Genomic DNA, 23,909 nt, shown 5'->3' with positions numbered 1-23,909 from the left:
CTATTGACTGTGATTCGCTACAGAGGCTCTTCTAGAAGAAGCAGTGCGCTGGTCAACTTACACATAAATTTCTACTGAGAGCAACATCAACACTATGTACATATGTGCGTTTCTATTATTGCAGACTGATCTAATCTAACTCAGAAGTCAAACAGCAGCAGATTTTCAGTCCTAGACTCGAATATAGCCACGGGGTCTGGTCTTAAACCTTCAGAACAAATCTGTGGTGTATATTCTTCAAAAATAATCAAAAATAATCCAAATACTACATTTTATATTTGGCAATGGATGTTCTGTTAACCAATGATAATCTCTTGTGATTTTTATAGAAATACAGATGTAAAATGTATTTTTAAAATACCCATTATAAGCAGTATAATGCTTATAAATATAAACAATATTTATGGAAACCAATAATATTAGACACTTGGACTCTGTGTGACAGTAATTTATTATTTTTTTCCCCCATTGTATTTGTATTTCACCTATTCAACCTCAACACAACATTACCTGGACATAATCCTGCAGTAGGATTTTTAAAAAATGTATTTTCTTGAATCAATATTAAACTTCATAATAAAAAATATTTATTTAACATTGTACTATTTTAGCAAAAAATAAATAAATACAATAAAAGGAAAAAAGTTATCTAAACAGGTTAGTTAGTGTGATTACCTCCAGCCCCCTATCTAAAACCTGACAAATTATTTTTATAACAAAAATCTCAATATTGAATTATCAAATGCTAAATATTAACTGGATTTCACTGACTACCTTAAATAGCTAATTATTTAACAAGACCTTTATTTAGATACTGCTTGTATCTGAAACCTCAAACATATTCAATGACTGTAAATGTTTCCTCTGCATTTTGTAACAAGAAAATATTTTTTACATACTATGTGCTTAAACTGTGCAAATCAGGCCTTTGTTGTTTGGACCATAACGTATAGAGAACAGATGAGCGGTTCCCAAACTAAATTCTAGGAGATTAATGAATCTGAAGTTTCAGTCTTTTTGTTTTGTGTGCCCTAATGTGTATTGTGTTCTGTTCGCTCTAACGCACAAAACTCTGCTAGTCACAGCACAGCAAAGGCCCCGGTGTTAAATGAACACTGCTTTTATATATAATACTGGGGATTTTACTGTGTAGACTCGGCAGGACTGGGATTAGGGGCCACTTTATCAGACTAATACATATTTTTCAATACGAATACATTATTTTCAACAAGAACAGGACAAGTTCATCTCAATATTCCAAGACTGAATGATCACCTTCTTCACTTCAAAACCAGTCACTTATTTAAGCAGCAATATTCAGTTTAATGCAATGTTAACATTTCTGTGCACTACATAACACCTTATTCCTCAGAAAGGGCCAGAAATTCAAACATGACAGAACAAACCACCTTTCAGTTGTCAGTCATTTTTAACTGTCTTCTTCTTGAAATATACAGAAAATCCTCCTTTAGCTCAGGAGAACAGGTTGCGCAGCTGGTAGAGGAAGGGCTCCTCGTTGCTCTTGTGTCTCTGGTAGCATTCACTCAGACAATCCCTGGCCTTGCGCTTACAGTAGTTGTAGAAATGCTCCTCAGCTTTCTTCAGGCTGCTGTTCAAATCCAGCGTCCCCTGTAGGCTGGACGCAGACAGGAAACAATAAGTTAAAAGCCACACGTTAAAAGTCAGGCAAATGAAATAAGATGCTACACAGCATGGTTATTTTTTAATACTGTATACTATCACTAATAAAATACAAAAAAGCAGTGTAATTAATAAAAACAATCCACCAGTCCCAAAATGAGCAATTGTCATCATTTACATGTATCTATGAGGTCAGTAAGGTCATAGGGTGTCACAGTTTTGAGTACTCATGAGCACCCCCACATGACCTTAATGCAGGTTTAACTGTACCCCCTTGTCATATCGGCTGTAGGACCCATCAAAGCGGTTGGGTTTTTTTTTTTAGGTTAGAGAGCACTGATATAGTCAAAAATATTTCAATGAGTTTTCTCTTTATAATTTCATTAATTAACCTTTGTCAGAGAAGAGTATGATGGACTAAAATTATATGGAACAAAATCCATAAAGTAGCTGATTGTGGCAAGGAAAATCTTCCTGAGCGATAAGAGGAAGAAACCTTGAGAGGAACCAAACTCAAAAGGGAACTCATCCTCATCTGGGTGATACTGGGTAGTGTGATTATATATCATGTGATGTGTACGATCAGGCTCTGTGTGCATTTGTGCTTGTGAGATGTAATACATAGGCTATAAATTATTGACTTTACAACGGTAACACATTCATAGTTCTCAGAATGATTTTATGCAAATTATTATTTTTGTGAAGGAACTATCAAGATGGTTTTGAAGTTTGAACGAAAAATGACATAAGTTTCACCACGTCACACACAACAGTGCACACTAATGAGACAGTGTCCCAGAGGCTTTTATGTCCAAGCACTCTCAAGTACGGATTTATCAGACAACCTTAAGGCTTAGAGGGCTGTTTGGCATGGAGCTAATGTAACGAAAAAAAGAAAGGAAAGAAAAGAACGGCAACCTGTTTGTGAACTGCAGGAGCTGGACCTCATTTCTGCAGCTGAGCAGTGAATCTCTGTTTTCCAGCAGAATGGTGGCACAGATGAAGAGTTCAAACGTGAACTCTCTGTTAATGGACTGAGGTTCTGTCATCGGCTCATCCTCTGCAAGAATTGTGCAGGATAAAACACAGCCTAATTTTTTTGTTTTGTTTTCTTTTACACCATTATATGTAATCCAAGCAAAAACTGAAATTTAGTGGTCATCAAAAATCATGGGTGCTTAGTTTGACCAATTGAAATAAATAAAAAAATCCATGTGGAACAAATCATTACAGTAACAGTACTGATCCTGTAACCACACTCTGTATTTTAAACTGAATGCATTATTACTTTTAACTATACACAGTTTCATTGCTTTGCACACTTTGTAGTGTATATTATATAACATTCTTTGATCTAGAACAAGATTTTTATGTAATTTATAAAAACAACTAAGGCTAATTAAACCTTATATTATGCACAGATTTAGCTCCAGTTCTTCTGATACTGTATACAAAGGCCACTAACATGTTGAGCACAATAGTAGACACGGGTACCTTGTCAGTTACCTTGTTGGCACATAGGCAGAAACCAGAGCTCACTTTTTTTTGTGCACAGTTTGTGTTAATAATCCTCTATCCTGCAAAGTGTAAGTTTCTGACCACATCACTGCTACTGGATGGATATGTTTGGCTGCAGATATTTCTTGCACCAGAATGAAAGCAGTGTTGAAAGCCAAGCAACACTGCTGTCCCTGATACACTCACTAGACACACCCACCCACCCACCCACCCAAACCCAAACCCAAACCCCCCCCCCCCCCCCCCCCACCCCCACACACACACACCTTTATCTTGCCCGTGACATTGTTGTACTGAGAATGACCCACCAACTACATATTATTCAGTCTGTGGAGGTCCCATCCTGATGATGGATGGAGTAAAAGGGGATGACGAGCTATAGTCTTTATACCTACAATGTGCCTCTATATGATACAGTAAGCATCCCTGACAAATCTGTTCGGGCAATTGAAATTATAATGTACTTAATTAATAGTAACACAACTATAGCCTGGACGCATACTCAACTATTTACACAGGAAAATTAATTTCTTAAATTACATCATTTCCTCATCCTTATGATGAAACTCGAAGCAAATGTTTAAATCAAAACGAAACATTTGAGCAAAGCTTCCTGTTACGTTTACTACTGAGGGTTTGAGAACTCTTACGAAAGTTGTGTTTGTAGGCCAGTCTCTCCTGGTAGCGTGCCCGGTCCACCTGCTGGGAAATGAGCTCCAGATGATCACAGCTGAGAATCTCAAACAGCCGGAGAGCATCACTGTGCTCAAACTCACGCTGGAAACCCAACAGCAACCACCTGTACAGCAACACAGCCACAGAGACAGGCAGTTTTAAAAGAAAGGGACATAAACAGAGAGCGATACACAGATAATAAAAGTTTCACTGCACACGCTTGTGAAGGAAGTGCTAGTAAGACAGGATAAAACAAAAAGGAGACAGAAGAGGGGTGAAACTCATATATACCTGTGACAGAATGTCAGACGGTCCATATTGTCTGTTACAAGATGAGCATGAAGATGAGGGTCCAACTCCTTTAGCAGAGCCGCCTCCAATTCTGATCAAAAAATAGATATATTAAGCAAGTTCTAATTGAATAATTTGGTTATTTTATAAGCAAGGCATAAAAATCAATCATCGGGGTGTGCTGTTATAGAAAAATAATCAGTGGTGAGGTGGTGTGCTGTGATGTGGCCCAACATGAAGCAGAGTTACTGTTACCACCCTGAAGCTGATTATTTTCCTAAAACAGCACCTCACAATGTGTTTTATTTTTCTTAAACCACAGCAATTTGCCAACCAGAAAACACAAAATCCTCCACATTGAAGACTTTCCAGTGTCTGAAAGCATGAAGTAACTGTTACAAAGTGCTGACACTGGAAACTCCTTCCAAAAATGCTAAATAAATGTCGCCTCACAGAAAACTTGACACATTTTATTACATCGGGATCCTCCACCATAAAAGTCCATGTAAAAGCTGATTATAATGTTTCAGAAATACTGTCAGATCTCCTGTTATAGAAATCAACCAACACCTTCTGACCAACTTGAATTAAGCACTATATAACACTGTGATATAAGTAATAATAAATATTTCAGATAGTTTACATGATTGTATCCATCCATCCCTTTTCTGTACCCCTTATCCTACACAGGGTCACGGGGAGCCTGGAGCCTATCCCAGGAGACCTGAGGCACAAGGTGGGCGACACCCTGGACGGAGTGCCAACCCATCGCAGGGCACAATCGCACAATCACACACACACACACACACGATCAATCAGCCTACAGTACATGTCTTTGTACTGGAGGAGGAAACCCCGAAGCAGGGAGAGAACATGCAAACACCGTGCACACAGGGCAGAGGTGGGAATCAAACCCCCAACTCCAGAGGTGTGAGGCAAATGTATTAACTTTATTTATACAAACAAATATAGTACATATACTCTGTAAAACAGAGACAGCTGCAGTTGTTCTTTCTCTAAAGAAACCCACCAATTTTGCGGTGCAGGCCATCAGCACAGAAGTCCCTTGAAAATTTTTCCATGTAACAGCAAAAGCTCCAGTATGTGTCCACCTCTGAGTCCAGAACCTCCAGGAACCGACTGCACAGATCATTCATACCCTGGGCATAACTGACCTCTGAGAGATTGCATTGAAGAGGGAAATAAACATTTATATTCATTAACATTTCAACAAAAGATAAAAACAAATTTAAATGGCGTCAGAAATTTGGACAGTATTCAGGACTAAACAAAAATATGTCTGGTGTTTGAGAGTTCCTTGCCTGGGTGGAAAGCAGCATAGGTGATCAGGATATCTCTCAGTACCAACAGATTACCCAGGCCTTCATCCCTATTGAAAAGACCCCACACATCAAAATTCCTATACTTCACAGAATAACCTTCTGAAAAAAAACCTTAAAACTTTTGCATTGGGTTAGTCGTTCCTTATCAGAGAAAATATCCATGATAATTAGTTTGCATGAGTGAGATCATTACCAACCAATTCACAAATGTGATTATTTAACAAAAAACATATGTATTAAGTTTATATATAATTTGAGGTTTTGTTATTCATTATTCAGAAAACCATATTGGTGAATTTCTTTCTTTAATTTAATAGAAAACTGTTGAGACTCAGCTTTGTGATGTTATTCTCCAAAAGTATTTTCCACAAATAAAAAAAATATCAGTGGTTGTCAACAGCTGATACTCAGCAAGTGGATAATTTTCTATATCGGGATCTGTGAGTAACTGGGTGTGGTGAGTGTGAAATTTTATGCCTCTCTACTAATTCTAACCATATTCATATAAATGATGTGTCCATTTGTATATCTAAGCAGCTAGCAGTAGTGGAGAAGTAGTGGATGAAATGTAGTGACCAGTATTAAATATTTCTGAAATAAATAGTTATTATATATACATTAAGATGCACTATATGGCCAAAACATTTGTGGGCATGCATATGCGCTTTCCGAACACCCCTTGAGAAGGCCCTCCAACCGTAGGAAGCTATAAAGGGCAGCTTGCAATGAACCTGGAACCTTGGTATGGTTTACCGTACCTAAATGCATGGTCTACCATGAGTACAGATGGGACAGGCATGCTTACAAAGCAGAGTAAGGAAAAAACAAAGAATGGAGACATTGCTTGTGTACCATTTTGGTGTACTCAAACAAAGGAACCTTCTTTATTAAATGGATAAAAGATAACAAAAAGGGAAATAGACCCCTGAAACATAAAAGGGGGCCAAGCTCAAAATGGCAAAATACTGAGCTTTTAGTGGTCACTGGTCAGGAAATTTGCAAGAATTAAAGAAATAGATAAAGTAACTTGGGAACCATGGGATAGCATTTCCATTTGATTTGTTTAATGGTTTACACCTTGTGGGTAAACTTGGACAGTTTTTTATTTTTTCATTTTGTACACCCAGACATGTGTTAGCTTGAATTTTACATCAAACATTTTATCCTTTAGCGTGATTTTACCTTTGTGTACAATAAGACCATTAGTAAATTCCCTGTTTCTAGCTTCCCCCCCCACACACAGCTCAGTGCAGCAAAAATAAACAAGCAAATTGTGGCACAGGAGGTCTCAGGAGTGCATTTGTTCAATTCTTGATAATTTCCTGACCACTGATTTGCTGTTAAAACCATTAAAAGCTTAATAGTTTGCCATTTTTGGCTTGGCTCATTTTTTTTTGGCCAATAGTACATATATTATTTTCTCTTCTTTTCAGTTGTTTTGTAGTTTTGTCTTAGATTATCCTTTCTTCTTTCATTCATTCTGTTTTTCTTTACTGTTTCTTCTCTTTTCAATTCAATCCTCTTCCTCTTCTTCTTCTTCTTCTTCCTCCTCCTCCTCCTCCTCCTCCTCCTCCTCATCATCATCATCATCATCATCATCATCATCATCATCATCACGTCAAGCTAAACACTCATTTACCATACCGGTCATCCCTCTACAAAAGGTATGACGACGAGCCGCCTCATAGGCTGGCCTTAAATATCCCGACTGGCAGGTGCAGGCAATCAGATTAGTTAGCCTGGAGGATTAGGGTAATTTACCTAAGTTTTTCGAATGGGCGCTCTAACTGTGCGTCGCTGCTGCCCTCTGTTGGCTACTAGTGGAATAGCTTGACCTCTTAGAATATATTATACAATATGATACAAAGATAATAACGTCATTCTACATACGGATATAGAGACATTTAACCCAGCAAATGGGTTGTTTTTCAACTCAAATAACAGATTCGTTTTTACAAAAATGCTTGGTTAATTTTATTTCATAAATGGGTTAATATTTTCAGAGTTATTTTTACCCTTTGAAAAGGTCAAATTTATAAACAAATTTGTCGACATGGTGTCTCCTCTATTTATACACAAGGTGGTGTTCAGAAATGTTTTGTTAGAGCTGCTAAAGTGGTGCTTATATATAGGCTTTGAAGTAATTTACTCAAATAAGACATATATTTAAGACGAAAACGAAATCTAACAGTCTGTAGATTTGAAAACTGCTACCTCCACCTGAGGCGAATTCAGACTTCAGAGTTAATTTGACCCAAGGAGCTGGGCTGAGGTGTTGGGGGTGGGTGTGGGGTGCACTGATTCAACGGTCAGTGAAAATAACCCAGCCACTAATCCAGTGGTTGGGTTATACAAAACTACCCAGAAACTACCGAAGACTGAGAAAATAACCCAATCAAATGACCCAAAAGTCTAAACCCAGCGTTTGTGTAGAAAAAATAACCCAGCATTTGTACTTTCTATTGTGTTTGCATACACAGCAGCATGTCTCTAAGTACCGTTTTTGTATGCACTTCCTTATAACTTCAATTAAAAGACAGAAAGTCAAGATTTTACCACTAGATGTCATTCTATTACTTGTCAAAATGTAAACATACACTATAATGGTTATAAACAGTTAATAGTTATCTATAATAAAAGTGTCTTTTGTGGCTTTCCTAACTAAACATCGCAGTCTGTTCCCTAAAAAGTTCATTGTTTCTGTATATAATTAGCAGTATTGAAACAATTATTTAGAAGCTCTTTCATGGCAGTATATTGGGCTGTTAATATGTTTTGGATGACCTCCTTGACCCTTTTTTTTTTTTTTTTTTTTTTTAAGCTCCAAGCTTGTTTGATAAAGTGGCGTGGCAACAAGGATGTGCTGCTATTATGTCAATAACAGCTGTCTGCAGTTAAAACATCTAGAGTATATCTGAATGCTTTTCTATCCTATTTGTAGAGTTACTTATGCAGTGTTCACACCACAGTGCTCATTATGGACTTGAAACCCTATTATTTAGGATTTCATAAGAAAGTGCAGTGGCTCTAGGACATAATTTACAAATTTGCTAAAATCGGAGGCTTTGTGCCTTCTTCAGTGAGAGAATCACCAGAGGATTAATTTAACAGAGATTGTATGGGTCATTATAAATAATGACAATAAAACAACAAGATATTTGAGGCACAACAAATTCTTTAAAAATGAAAGAAATAAAGATTGGCATGGCATACGTGTAGTAGGCCAGGCCTCTATCAGTTCTCGGAACATCTTTGTCAATGATGCGTATAGCCTCCTGAAGTTCCTCCAGGTCAAAAGTCACCCGCTCAAACAGGACCTACAAAGAAGAAAATACAGCAAAAGTAAATAAGAAAAAGCAAAACATTTCATGTTTTGAATTCTCATGTGTGGCACTAAAATATAAGAAATAAGAAAGATACAAACAGGGCATTACTGGAAAAAGGAAGGAACAGTGACTGCGTTTCAGTGGCAATCGTTAACGCTCTTTTCCCAAGGCCACTTTACCAACACTCAATTGTGCAGAACAGTTTAAGAATTATTATTATATTTGAGTTTAATACAGTTTTAAGGTACCAACCCTACAAAAAATCCAAAGTATCCATTTAAAATGAAAAGCATCAGAGTGGCTGTGACATGCCCCACATACGTCTCTTATGTTTTGACCTGCAAACCTGATGCACCTGATTTCTGAGACATTTAAAGGAGTCTTACTGAACAATACTGGAAATGTATTATGATTTTTTTCCCCCAAAGACTCCAAAGTGCAAAACAAATAGTGCAAAACAAATAGTGATTTCAGTATACAAGTACCGCCAACTCAATAAGTTAACCAGGTATTCAAATACCTGTGCACACCCTTGGTTTTAATAATGCATGCAGTGGTTTAAAAGCATATGCACTTTTGGTTTAAACCAGTGTTTCACTTCTGGACTTAGTATCAGTTCTTCTTTTACATACTGTGGGAAACATGGTTTGTGGAAATGTGGTAAAGCACTTTCTAGCAGGTGCTTCTAAACCTCAGGGGTGGTTATAGTGGTATTTTAGCTTTACGTTCCCATTTATAATATTTGCTCATTATAAATAACTAACAAATGGCTTGACAAGAGCCTCCTTAAAAAAAATATAAAGTTCTTTTTTCTCCCCCAAGAACTGCTAACTGCTAACTTTTGTTTGGTTTATTAAAGCCACTATGAAAGACACATAAAATAGTCATTACATTGCCTGCATTATCATGTCGGACCAAACGTAGAGTGGTATGTCTAATAAAATATGACATAATATGACACTTTTTTGTTAAGTAGGCAAATTTAAATTGAGTAAAATGTTATTTTGTAAATAATACGAATTGCAGTGACACGCTGTACCAGCAAAACAGGGTTGTCACATGGGTTCATCCCACAGCCCTGTTGAGTTCTTTATTCTTGATCCAGACTGGTCAGCAGATGTTGATTCATTTTCTATAACTGCAGCTTTGAGAATAGTACTGACTATGATTCAAATCACAGGTTTATATTAATAGTTTATATTATCATTTCTATAGTAACACCTTACACAGGGACTTGTTTGGTAGACACTCCACATAAACAGACTGAAAGTCTGTGTAATTTCTGGAACTGGGTAACATTTTCAGTTGGTATTTTTGGAAGGAATCTTCAACATCAGTGCTTTTAAACAGATATAAACCTGTTCCTTTACGTTTTCAGATACAGATACATTTTCTGTCTTATTAACATAAAGGAAAATAAATATAGAGGCTGGTTAGTGAACGACTGTTTGTGGCTGCTATAACGTGCTATAAAGTGGTAACAGAAATGAACTTCTTTTGTGGACGTTCCATAACAATATGCATAACCACAAATGGCAAAAATAAAAAGTATTACATGCCTTTTGTTAATACATTTTTTTTAAATGTTAGCATTGACAATTGATGTGTTATAGGAATAATAAATCAAACTTTGGGGTAGCAACCGCTTCACATCAGAGCACATCACACCACCCTACAACATTTATTTATTTCCCTATAACAGCACCCACCACTGCACTTCAGTCCTTACTTAATTTTTACCAAAACCATGAAGCAGGTACAAGCACATATATAATATTTATAATGATAATATCACACACAAATGGATAGGCAGTTACTGTGATGTGTAACACTGGACCATATGATATCATCAGTAAATAATAATAATAATAATAATAATAATAATAATAATAATAATAATGTTTTACTTATAAAGCGCCTTTCGCAAGCTCAAGGTCACTTTACAAGGAGATAATACTTAAACACAGCATCACAGCATGAGGTACAGTAAGCAGTTTTAAATCAGATGACCGAAGAGAGCGAGGAGGTGAATATTAGTGCAGCAGTTCAGATAAATAATGGGGCGTAAGTCCATGAAGACTTTTAAAAGTTAACAAGAGAATTTTAAACTGAATGAGGACAGAAACAGGTAAGCAATGTAGATTGTAAAGCAAAGGGGTAATGTGAGCAGATTTCTTGACTTGATTGATGACTCTGGCAGAAGAATTTTGAACATATTGTAATCTAGTAAATCTCTGAATTACACTTGAAACATGCAGCTATAATGTGTAAAGGGGCATAATAAGTGTTATACTGATATTATATTATATTATATTACATTATATTATATTATATTTAATATTACATATTATAGTATCTCCTGTAGCATATATGTGACACAGGCCTTACCGACCACCCAAGAACTGATGGGCAAAATGAGGCTAAAATTGGCTGTAGCTGGTACCATAGAGCATTAAGGATTTTGTTTGCAGAGGATATTAATTTTACCTGTGCCTGAAGCTCCAAGAAGGAAATCCGTTTCCTGACCTCTTGTGATTTGTAGTGGTACTGCTGTGTTTCTTTTTCTCTCTGCTGTCTCTGCTCAAAATATTGCACTGCTGCTACCAGCTCAGCTGAGAAAAAGAGGAGAGAGGAATATGCAATTCAGCAAAAATATAAATTGAAGCACAGAATCTGCTAGTCCTTCACAGCTAATTGCAAAATGTCATAATGTTTAGAATGAGTTTTACCATCAGTGCCATTAAGACGCAAACGAACAGCTCCAGGAATCAGGCATTGCCATTTCCTCTTCAGAACATGGTAACGTACTGACATCTCTTCCAGCAACAGGGTGCGCTCCAGAGTCGTAGAGCTGCACGGGTACATTCCAAATAAGAAGCGCCACACCAGGCCTCGCTCCTCCGGAGACACACCACCTAGACAAACACACACACACACACACACACACACACACACACACACACACACACACACACACACACACACACACACACTCTGAGCAGATGTAGTAAGCTTCTAGTGCAATTACTGTGCAGGTTGGGTCTTAGAAATGATACAGAGCTTTACAGGAAACTGTTACTGACAATAAAATGGCTAAAACTGAACATTTCACTGTGAACACAAAGGGAAATATTCTGACTACTGAACTATTTTAAAGTAAGTAATAAATGATACTAGTTGAAAAATAAATGAATGCATCTGTAACTAAGGTGTACAATTTGTCATTTTTAAAATTGATTATCAATTTATTCCAATCATAAAGTCTGACAGAAATAGAACTGGCTACAGCTAAAGCTTAGTTGCCCAGCTCCCAAGAATGCAGCTCATGAGGCATACATAGTTTCCCCAAAGGAAGTTGGCAATGTTGTAGGTACAGTATGCAGGAAGGCTTGTGAATGTTTTCATTGCAATTCCAATTAACCTCACATAGAGCACTGGGATACTTTATAAACTGCTCCTTAAATTATTGGAAAATATAAAGTATGTATAATAGCATCTTATTTTGTTGGAAATATATTAAAAGTAACAAAAGAGCATTTCTGCAAACTGAATACAAACTAACAAATATATAAAAGATTGCATATAAAATATATGAAATAAATATTGTTAATACTGGGTTAAGAACAATCTTTAAGTACACATGCAGCATGGAGACTTTCTAGAATAAACCTCCGATTGATCCTATCTGTTTAGATAGACACATTGTTTCAATTCAGCATTTCACTGTAATAATTAAGTGTATGCAAGTCGGCAAAAAACAAAATGCACAATCCTCTGTCTGGACTTTACCCACCCCCTTCTTAAAGATCTTAAAGGAATCTTATTAAGTCTTTGGTCTAATGGGCTGTGAATATAATAGCACTGAATAAAATGTGTTTTGGATATGAGAGGCGTGTAGAACATAAAAAAAGGCACTGTAATTTGCATCACGTGTCGTTTTCAAGTAAACTGCTTGGCCTTGTGAGAGAAATAAGATTAGCTTGTTACCTTTTTCTGAAACCCAAATTAGGAAAATTCCAGTACAATGTTATTACCAGGTTTAAAGTACCATATACAGCACAACACATAACAAGGGTTTCTTCAAAAGGTGCCCAGTGATCTCTCTCAGCAGTTCAAAGCTAAATGTGCTGTATTATACAAAAGAGACCAATGCAATTTTTACAATACTGTCTTGAAGACTTTCCAATGTCAGAAAACTTAAAGGTACACATTTACACTGCCCTCCAGTAATATTGGCACCTTTGGTAAATATGAGCAAAGAAGGCTGTGAAGAATTGTCTTTATTGTTTAACCTTTTGATCTTTTGTCTTTTCCTATAATGCCTGATGAGGTTGGAGAATACATGGCAAGGGATCTGAGACCATTCCTCCATACAGAATCTCTCCAGATCCTTCATATTTCGAGGTCCACGCTGGTGGACTCTCCTCTTCAGTTCACGCCACAGGTTTTCTATGGGTTTCAAGTCAGGGAACTGGGTTGGCCATGGCAGGACCTTGATTTTGTGGTAAGTAAACCATTTTTTTGTGTTGATTTTGATGTATGTTTTGGATCATTGTCCTGCTGGAAGATTCAACCACGGCCCATTTTAAGCTTTCTGGCAGAGGCAGTCAGGTTTTCATTTAATATCCGTTGATATTTGTTGGAGTCCATGAGGCCATGTATCATAACAAAATGTCCAGGTCCTGTAGCAGAAAATCAGCCCCAAAACATTAAAAAGCCAGCACCATATTTAACTGTGGGCATGAGGTACTTTTCCATATGTCTACCTCTCTGTGTGCACCAAAACCCCCTCTGGTGATTATTGCCAAAAACCTCTATTTTTGTTTCATCTGACCATAGAACCTGATGCCATTTGAAGTTCCATTAGTGTCTGGCAAACTGAAGATGCTTGAGTTTGTTTTTGGATGAGAGTAGAGGCTTTTTTCTTGAAACCCTTCCAAACAACTTGTGGTGATGTAGGAGACTTCAGATTGTAGTTTTGGAGACTTTCTGACCCCAAGACGCAACTAACTTCTGCAATTCTTCAGCTGTGATCCTTGGGGACTTTTTAGCCACTCGAACCATCCTCTTCACAGTGCGTTAAGACAATATAGACACATGTCCAATTCCAGGTTGATTCATAACATTTCCAGTAGACTGGAACTTCTTAATTATTACCCTGATGGTGGAAATGGAATCAAAAGGTTAAATAATAAAGACAATTTTCACAGCCTTCTTTGCTCATATTTACCAAGGGTGCCAATATTAGTATAGGGCACTGTATATTCATTCTAATGCATGAATGGATGATACAACTAGATTACATCACTTGTTAATGACTAGTTCTGTGGTCATGCTCACAAATCTCTTACATTAGATTGCACATATGTTAAAGTGCAGGTGTTGTGCACTATATTTGTGTACTGGCATAGCAGCCATACTAGTAGACCTTTTCAGCAACTTTGAGAATGCACAAATGTAGCATTTTCTGGAGTACACGTCATCAGTAAAAGGCCAAACAGCCATCATATGGCCGTGAGAAATGTTCTTGAGATGCAATCTAATGTTTTCTGATAATGGGGCACTTCTAATTCTCCCAGTTATCTAAATAATGGACTGAGAAGATTAGGCCTGCATGAATTAGGCACTGTGTTTATTAAAACAAATTACACAATGTGCAAAAAAGTTGGAGAAAACAATATTTAAGGTAGGTTTGAGTGTGTGCTAATTGTTGGATCTCCAAGAGATGGCAATAATGGCAATGAAGTATTTGCTGAAGATGTTGCCCTGGCACAAGATACATATGATAAAAGCGCCAGTGAATGTAGATTAGGGATATAGCCGAATACATTATTTATATTTGAAATATAATGAATTCTAAACACAAATACAAAACCACATACAAATTGGGGGGTGCATTACTTATTAGTTTGATTGTTTGTTTTCCCAGAAAGATTGCTATAAGTGTGCATCAGGACTGTGATACCACAGGACACAACAAAATGTCATGCAAGAGGGAAGTTTTACTTTCATGTAGGTGTGAGTGAGTGGTCAGATTCCATCGAACTTCCAAACCACTTATCATACACAGAGTTGTGGGGAGCCTGGAGCCTATACCATTGAACTCGGGGCACAAGGTGGGGGACACCCTGGACAGGGTGCCAACCCATCGCAGGGCACAATCGCACACACACTCGCACACTATGGACAATTTGGAAATGCCAATCAGCCTACAGTACATGTCTTTGGACTGGGGGAGGAAACCAGAGTACCTGGAGAAAACCCCGAAAGCACAGGGAGAACATGCAAACTCTGTACACACAGGGCGGAGACGAGACTCTCAGCACCCAATCTCAGAGGTGCGAGGCAAACATTCTAACCACTAACCTACTATGCCCAGATGTGAAGCTTAATTGTGGGAGAAAGAAAAACCTCCATCCTTTAAATAACTGCCTGGTCAGGGCCGCAGTAGTTTAAATTAGGCTACTAGTTTGTTTATATTTTACGAAATATAACCAACCATATTGATTAGATTAAATGATGCAGGGAGATACATAAAATAACAAAAATTAATGCCAAAAGCAGGATTTTAAAAACAGTAGGCTAATGTGCACATGTCTAGTTGAGTCTAGTCTATTAGTGATTAATGATGAACTTGAGTGATGTAGCTGAAATTAGGGAACTGTCAGTGTTATAAATCACACACTATGCTGACAGTACAGGCATTTATACCGCTGAGGTTATTTCAGTGTGTTCGGGGGTAGAGTGGTAGGTCCATCCATCCATTTTCTGTACCGCGTATCCTACACAGGGTCGCAGGGAGCCTGGAACCTATCCCAGGGAACTCGGGGCACAAGGCGAGGGACACCCTGGACAGAGTGCCAACCCATCAGGACACAATCACACACACACATTTACACACCCATTCACACTGATAGGCTTCATATTCACTCTTAAAAAAAAAAAAAGAAAAAAAAAAGTCTTTCTGTTTAGACCACGCCCAATTCGGGTTTAAATCCGAATACAGATAAGGATATTTAGTGCGCTAAACAGGCACACATACAGATGCATTACACTCCTAGTGTAGATAGATGTTAGATGTTCCTAATAAAGTGAATTCACACTGGGACACATCATCACTGGTCTAATGTTACCATTTTTAAATATGTACATCCGCAGTCTGGACTCGTCCACTCTCCCCTCTGCGTCCATAACACCGGGCAGATTCACGCGCTGCGACGCGGATATGGGTGACGTCACAGGGGCGACACGTGACACGCTCGGCATCTCGCTGTCAGCTCTCAGTGACTTTCTCATCTGACAAATACCACCTTCTCGGCTTGTGTTTTCTTCCCACAACGAGCCGAAAGTTATTTCCCCCTCCAACGCATCACGCGACGAGCAGACAATGTTTGAAGCCGTGCACTCCATATTCAGTCTGAAAAGTTGTAACCGAAGAGAAGACAAGCAAAACACCAAGCATGGGTTCACCCAGCGAAATCTTCTGTCAGTTCAGCATAATGATTCAAAGCGAAACCGTGCTGATCCTTGGCCCGGTCCATGTACAGCTTTCTCACCAGCAGCACGGTGTAAAATGACTGGTTTAAAGTAAACTCTGCACTCCTCCTGTCACATGACCACATACTGCGAGCTCCTCGGGGTTCAGAGTCTTATCAGAAAAAACTTTCAACCCCCTCTACTGGTGAGATCTTTTGCTTTGCACTTAGCTGGGGTGTGGTGGTCATCTGATCATATTATCATTCACATTTATCATTAGGATAATCCAGTGGCACATGATTAACACTGCACACTCTCTCTCATCTTCATACTAATGCAAGAGTATATGTGACTTATCCTAGCTCTATAATTTTGAATTCATTTTCAATAACTGCTTTATGTCCGGAACACTGGATATGAGGTGGAAATACACCATTGATTGAACACCAGTCCATCACTGGGTGCAATGTAATGATAATGATAATGAGTCTTAATTGATCACATATATACATTACAGAAGAGTGAAATTCTTTTTGTTGCATACCTCAGCATCTCAGGAGGTTGGGGTCAGAGCGCAGGGTCAGCCGTGACACAGGGCCCCTGAGGCAGAGAGGGTTAAGTGGACTAATTCAACAGACTTCATATAAAACAATAATGATCTTTCATTTACTTTCACACTATCTGTTGTTACCCAGATAAGGATGGGTTCCCTTTTGAGTCTGGTTCCTCTCAAGGTTTCTTCCTCTTAACATCTTAGGGAGTTTTTACTTGCCACTGTCGCCACCGGCTCACTCAATTGGGATAAATGCACACATTTAAAATCTGTATCCTGTGTTTATATATGATATGCATATTCATACACTCAATCAGTCATGGGGCAATTTAGCATAGCAGATCCACCCTCATGTATGTTTTTGGCAGGTTGGAGGAAACCCGAGAACCTGGAGGAAACCCACATGGACAAGGGTGGAGATCATGTTTGAACCGGGGACCTGTAGCTGTGAGGTGGCAATAATCCCCACTGCATCACCCTGCCACCATTAGAACTAATATATATTCATAGTTATTTATTTATATTTGATGCTTTTTTTAAATTTAAAAATAAAAATGATCTATGATTTAATGACTTGAGAATTAATCAGATATAACGTATGACCTTGGACTGAATTTGCTGGGATGCTCACTCCTGTGTAATTTGGCAACTGGCCTGATGGCCCTGATAAATAAAAGCATAGAACTGAAGGAGGGTGTACTTTCTTTTCCATATGATTGTTCTCACATTTTCATGAGGATGAATCTTGTAGCTAAACAAGTTTTTACTGTACCTGTGATTTATATGTTAACTCACAGTAAAGCACGTACATATATCTGTTGTCAAGAATATTTGTTTCTAGCATTTTTGATAGGTAATTTTTCTTTTATGATCTACAGTATCATATATTTCAAAGGCAGCATGATGGACTGTTGTAAATGGGGGGTGGGAATCACTTTATGAATGTTTGTCAAAAAATCGTCTTTTTAGAAGGAAACCTGCACTAGTAATTTGACAGTATTATTCACCATTTATTTTTTATAAATATGTATGGTACTTTGATGTCTATAGTGTGTTTTGGACATAACTGAATTATAACTGAATTATATGAGATGTCTAAAGATCTTAACAGTTCTGAGAAAATCCGATATTATAACGCCAGGTTCAGTAATTAGTCATAGTAATTTTTTCCATTTAAGTGGTCAACAAGTATGGTGGTAACAGTGACTCATAAGTGGGTGAGAAAAATCTGTTGAGCTTGGAAAACACACATTCTGAAAAATTCAAAGTCTCAAATCGTGTGACAAAAGCAGTGCATCGTACTCATTAATTTGTTAATTTGTTTGTCCGTACTTTAACTATTTTATCAATTGGAATTTAATGTTCATTACATTACTTTTGCTTTATTACTTTGCTATTATCCTTTCTCTGCCCAGGGGTGCTATTATGCATTGAACCCCCTATCACTGGACAGCTTTGGATCTCCTGGATAATTTTCATCATGTACAGTCACTATGGGCCCCCTGTGTTCAGAGTCCATGGAATCATCCTCACGCTCCACATTTTTACCACACTCTTGCCTCTGGAATATGTATCTTGTGTAATTTGGCTCTTGAATATTTTAATAACTAATATTAGATTATTTCATTAATTAAACCATTTAAGAATCTTTCATAAATTAAACCAATTCAGTATTTTACCCGGTGATTTTACACTTACAGTCCTGACTAAAATAACTAAAACAGAAAAGTGAACATAAATCGAATCATCGGCATTTCAGATCAGATTAAGTCAAAAATTAATTTTAATTAATGTAGAAGTCATTTGATTCAACTATGACACATATTTGACACAGATTTTGTACAGATGTTAGAAATCAATCAAGGTTTACTGTCAATATCAATAATCTCAGACTGAGACGCTATATCAATATAGCTCAGTAAAGACAATGACTACGTTTACATGCACATCAAATTCCATTTAAGGGTAATTTGGGTTGCAGCCAGATTCTGAATACAATATATATGATATATGTGTACAGGTGTTAGAATATTCCTATATACATGGTTGTTGTAAGTATGCCAGAGTTGCCATTCCTAAATACCCAGCCTGAAGCTATGCATATGTTAGCACCCACAATTCCTTAGATTTTCTGAATGAGGTTTTTACATGCAACAAATTTCAAGCATAATTCAGGGTTGGGAATCACAATTTGGGAAATCAGAATATTATCTTAATCTGAATTGGTGAGTTGGTTTGTGGAGTTTACATTACTCAATACTAATAAGAATATCACCAAATTACGATTAATATCGGAATACTGATGTGCATAAACATACTCACTGTCAGAAACACCACAGCATTTAAAAGTGTATAACAGACTGAAAGATTTATGAAGTAAAGGGTCTTCGATATGTCATGTTCTTATAATAGCTTAAAATTAAAACACATCTTCACACTGTCCATGATGTCCTGGGGGAAAAATAACAGCACTTGAGCCAAACCAATATTTATGTTAATCTACTACTAATACATAAATTTTTCCTCATGTGAGGATAAAGAAGAAATAATACTCCTCCCTATAGCCACTTTCATGCACTGACACACATTTCACGCATTTTTCATAATTGAGAACACAATTCAGAACAAACACCAAGGACTGTCATAATTATAATATTTATGCGCAGAAGAAACATTTGACATACTCATCTGTGGGTGTTTATGAGTCATAAGATTCACTTATTAGGTGAAAAACAAGAGACATAAAGAGACATTTATAAAGATGTCAACTTAAATTTGATAGTAAACCAGGACAATAAAAAGCAATTGATGTATAGGAAAACAATGTATAAAAGCATATAAAAACAGTTGCCACAAACTTTATTGATAATGGAAGATAAAGAAGGAATGTGAGAAGGACATTCTCTGTGGTGGTGTGCTCAGTATCAGCATCTGAAATAATAATAATAGTAATAATAGTAATAATAATAATAATAATAATAATAATAATAATAATAATAATAATAATAATAATAATATTCTTAAGTATCTGTGTGGTCCAAGCACCCTTAGAATGCAAGTTGTTCCCAAATGTCCAGTTGTTGCACAGTTACATCACCTATAGTTACACAGTATAACAGAAGGGCCATAGATATACATACTTATCAAGTTTTGTGATTGTAACTTAATGCAAAAAGATGCACCAAATTTCAACTTGATCTGACTTACAGTTCCTGAGAAACACCCTAACCTTGCACATCAACTCAGAATCCAGTCTTGACCATACCTTTCAAGTTTTATGTAAATCAATTTAATATGTCATGAATTATAGCTTTTTGAACACATTAAGAATTAATTGGCATTAATAGGTTAAAACTGATTGGTAGGTGATGGCCACATTGTTTACAAATGTTTTAGATAATTATTGAAGGTCAGATGTTGCTGACTAATTTGGCTCTTTTTGAAGGCTGGAATCCTAGGACTAGTTTGCAAAAAATTATTATGCAAATTGACTTTTTATGCTTTTTATTTTGCCTAAACCGAGGAATCAGAAGACAATTTTTTTTTGTTTTTTTTGTAGAACTTATAGTTCATGAGATATGGGCCAAAATTCAAAACCCTGTGCTAATAGTGCACCCATCAGGCCAATCGGGCCCATCTTTACTGCTTGAGTAACAGGAGGGAGTACAGTCTAATGACCATGATTCATGTGCCTACGACTTATGGCTTACTATGAGCCATTCATTTTATGGGGGGAAAATAAGACTAAGAAAAAGACCCCTAATAATAATAATAATAATAATAATAATAATAATAATAATAATAATAATAGTAGTAGTAGTAGTAGTAATAAATGATAAAGTATGACTTACCAGTATTATTACCAGTCTTATTTGTGGTACTGGGGATGGTTGTGTCTGTGGTCACCGCCTCTTGGACAATGAGGCTTGTGCCGTTCGCATAATTCTGCAATATTTTATGACCAATCCGGTAGATGAAATTGCAGAAGTACTTGCCGGTGTCATTTAGCTTGAGCATGAAGAGTGAAAGGCTTGCATTTTGCTGTTTGATATTGGTGTTCTCACGAAACCTTCCTCTGAGCTGGGAAAGGTTTCCAACCTCGTATGGGTGTCTATCAGCACCCTCCCTGTACCACTCTACATGGAATTTAGTAATTTTCTCTCCTTCCTCTACATAGATGTGACATGACAGGGTAACATTTTCTCCCTCAGTGAGATGTACAGCATTTGGCTGCTGTTCCACACATGTGTGACCACTGACAAATGCTATAGTTGGGCACAGAGAGTAAGAACTGTCATTTAAAAATAACTTCAAGTATTCAAGATAAACTTTATTCATGCTTATATTTTCAATCACAGTCTCTCATTGCATGGAGAACAAATGAAGCTTTATATAGTTGATCATTATTTATCCATAAGCTGCCAAAAATGTGATTTCTTCCACAAGATTTATTAATTTTCATATTATATTACAATATTATATTTATATGTAGGTAATATGGTTTTATTTTTCACATATTCACATAATCACATCTGAAATGTATGTGATGTTTCTGTAAAGGGAGCTGTTACATATTTTTGGACCATACAATAATTGCTTGTAGTTCAATATTGCATATAAAATAGTTAAAACACGGTCAAACATATTACCTGAAAGATGGATTACAGCCAAAAGGAACTCATTAGGTAGCATCTCTTCCTGAATGAAAGAAAAGTCAACATCTCCTTCATAATCACATCATATAATATCTCAATCAACTTGCTCTTGCCATAAATACTACTACCTGTGGTATATTTTTATACTGTTTAAAGCTGTTTAGCATGCATTAGAAATTAGAGTCAAACATTTATGCTGATGCCATAAATTCATCCAGACTGAAAAACAACAACTGTAAACACATGGCCAAGTTGTAAATAATACAATCCATGCACTCAGGTGTGTTCAAACATTACAACTGTTTAAGCACATGATACTTTCACTTTGATTAAACAGCTTTCACTTTTTTGTGCAGACTGAATAAGAGTCGCCTAGGTGCTGTACTGAATAATTCTAAACAAAAGATAAATTCAAGAATTTTACATTAAGTAAAAGTTCATTTTAACTTTAAATAGAGAAAGGTTTTCAGTTGTTATTTCATGTCTCTTATCAACCTTTTGACACACACTTTAGAACGACAGTTCAACAGAAAAAGAGCAGCGCGATGTGCTCTTATCACCTTACGGCAAACATGTTACACAATAGTGAACATACAAATAAACCAAGTGCAGCGTGTATCCAGCGTGCCTGCCGTACATCTGAACTATGAGCTTGACATAATTTACGTTTGGAAATCCAGTTGCTAGGATATATGTTTAATCCAAGTTATATGTTTATATGACTGTTTTAAAGTTGTGACTTACCTATTTTCCCTCCAAAAACAGAGCTTTCTGTTGCAAACGTTTATCTGCCTCTTAAAACCTGTGTTTTGAGGGAACGATTGGCACATATTATGGGGGCTTTCACACCTCTGTAAACCTAGGCTTTCATTTCCTTGTTGAGCTGCATCTCATACATCTGTAGCACTGTTGCGCAAGATACAATGGAGGCGAAATGTGTGGTCTCAGACATCATCACATAAACATCATCATCACAGTATTTTCATGTAGTGAACAGGGTTTTTTTTTGTTTTTTTTTTGCGCTTTCACACTAACGCTTCCTGAGTGTTTCTTAACCCATGTGGTTATGGAGAAACAGGAAGTTTACAGCAAGAAAAGACAGAAAAACCTTGCCAAGTAAATCTTGCAATATACAGGACCTTGTGGCTGCTCAGCTTTAGATGTCTCTTCTCTGCAGTGTGAGTTCCTTCTTTCTAACCTTAAATGAAATATATATAAAAAGATTTAAATAAGCATCAACTGTTCTATAAAGTGTTTTATAAATGTTTAAATATTAGAAAGCAGTCAGTTTTCAAGTTTTCTTGAAATTATGTTACATATTATTTCTCATTGGTTTTACCAATTAATTGTCTTTAGATGGGACTTTCGTGGTGGCTAACAATAATTAGCATATGTTCTATGCTCTGCGATGTCAGCAGTTCTACAAGTAAGACATTTTACATCTAACATTAACTAAGAAATAAACACATCACACCACTGTATGATGTGGCCCTTCACGAACTGACGTTACCACCCTGAATTGGATGCCTTTCTTATAATTGAAATGTTTGATTTCTCTTAAAGCACAGCAATTTGCCAATGCTAATAAATAATCTAATTTATTTATTCATTCCTTAACCAATTTAATTACTATTGGCCAATCAGAATCAAGCATTCAAGAGCACTGTGTTATGAAGACATTTAATATTTAACAACATCTCTTAATTATTCAGCACATTTTAATTTTGTATATAGATTTGTAGATTTCTATAATAATAATAATAATAATAATAATAATAATAATAATAATAATAATAATAATGTACAGTGGGGTATCCTCCACCGGAAACAGAAAAGGGGATATCTAAGCTTTCTGGGAAGCTCTAGATAAAGGCCAAAGGAAAATAGACAGTCAAGGATTACAAACTTTCAATATAGAACCTACTTCTTCTCTCTGAAATACCAATAAAGGTGACTATTCGCTGATGATTCCTAATATATATGAAACTGATGGTGGAAAATACTACCTTGGAGTAGAGTCTGGATCTTTAAATTACAGCTTTAAAACTATGAACCACAAGTTTCATGAATAAGTCATAAGTTAAACCTGAAAACCCCTCAAGCATAGGATTTATACCTGACACAGTTTTGTATAAGACGTAAACAATTTAAACATGATTTAATATGAAATACCCAATTATGTGCTCTAAAGAAATGAATGACTTTTACTTCTGTGCAATGAAACATAATTTTGTGGGTAACTTTTGAAAGCATCAGACATCAGGCATTCATTAGTTTTGCAGCATTTCATAGACACTTTAGAAAATTAATTTATTTTATTACAAGAATATGGTTTGGTCATTGCACAAAAAAATAGAAACTTGTTGTTTATTCTGTCCATATTTATAAATGGTTACCTTCATAGCTTAAAATGGTTTAAAGTATTTTTTAA

General features: G+C 36.6%; 1 protein-coding gene and 1 long non-coding RNA gene across 2 annotated transcripts; both read right to left on the bottom strand.

The window, feature by feature from the left end:
• Positions 1-432: 432 nt before the first annotated feature.
• Positions 433-16,432, bottom strand: si:dkey-238d18.4 (TBC1 domain family member 15). The gene is made up of 10 exons (XM_017490469.3): positions 15,928-16,432; positions 11,524-11,709; positions 11,282-11,406; positions 8,682-8,785; positions 5,448-5,515; positions 5,156-5,302; positions 4,126-4,216; positions 3,810-3,958; positions 2,560-2,701; positions 433-1,636 (listed from the first exon to the last, which is right to left on the bottom strand). The coding sequence occupies exons 1-10, from the start codon at positions 16,202-16,204 to the stop codon at positions 1,474-1,476; spliced, it is 1,452 nt and encodes a 483-aa protein (XP_017345958.1). The 5' UTR covers positions 16,205-16,432; the 3' UTR covers positions 433-1,473.
• A 2,156-nt stretch (positions 16,433-18,588) lies between these two features.
• Positions 18,589-22,385, bottom strand: LOC108277881 (uncharacterized). Its single transcript, XR_001815189.2, has 4 exons — positions 22,223-22,385; positions 21,473-21,521; positions 20,675-21,088; positions 18,589-19,754 (listed from the first exon to the last, which is right to left on the bottom strand). It is a non-coding gene; the product is annotated as an uncharacterized LOC108277881 (long non-coding RNA).
• Between the last annotated feature and the right edge of the window lie 1,524 nt (positions 22,386-23,909).

This window comes from Ictalurus punctatus, chromosome 17 (assembly GCF_001660625.3).
Source record: "Ictalurus punctatus breed USDA103 chromosome 17, Coco_2.0, whole genome shotgun sequence".
Taxonomy (NCBI): domain Eukaryota; kingdom Metazoa; phylum Chordata; class Actinopteri; order Siluriformes; family Ictaluridae; genus Ictalurus; species Ictalurus punctatus.
The sequence above is the reverse complement of the archived record's forward strand: the minus strand, read 5'-3'. Positions and strand labels throughout refer to the sequence as shown.

Bases quoted from the DNA above. Each gene is read 5' to 3' on its own strand.
- si:dkey-238d18.4 (XM_017490469.3), bottom strand. From the start codon at position 16,204: ATGGAGTGCACGGCTTCAAACATTGTCTGCTCGTCGCGTGATGCGTTG. The intron at 5,303-5,447 runs GCAAGGAACTCT...GCAATCTCTCAG, and splicing joins CTATGCTGCTTTCCACCCAG to AGGTCAGTTATGCCCAGGGT. The intron at 1,637-2,559 runs GTTGCCGTTCTT...GTCTGCGTCCAG, and splicing joins CTCCTGCAGTTCACAAACAG to CCTACAGGGGACGCTGGATT.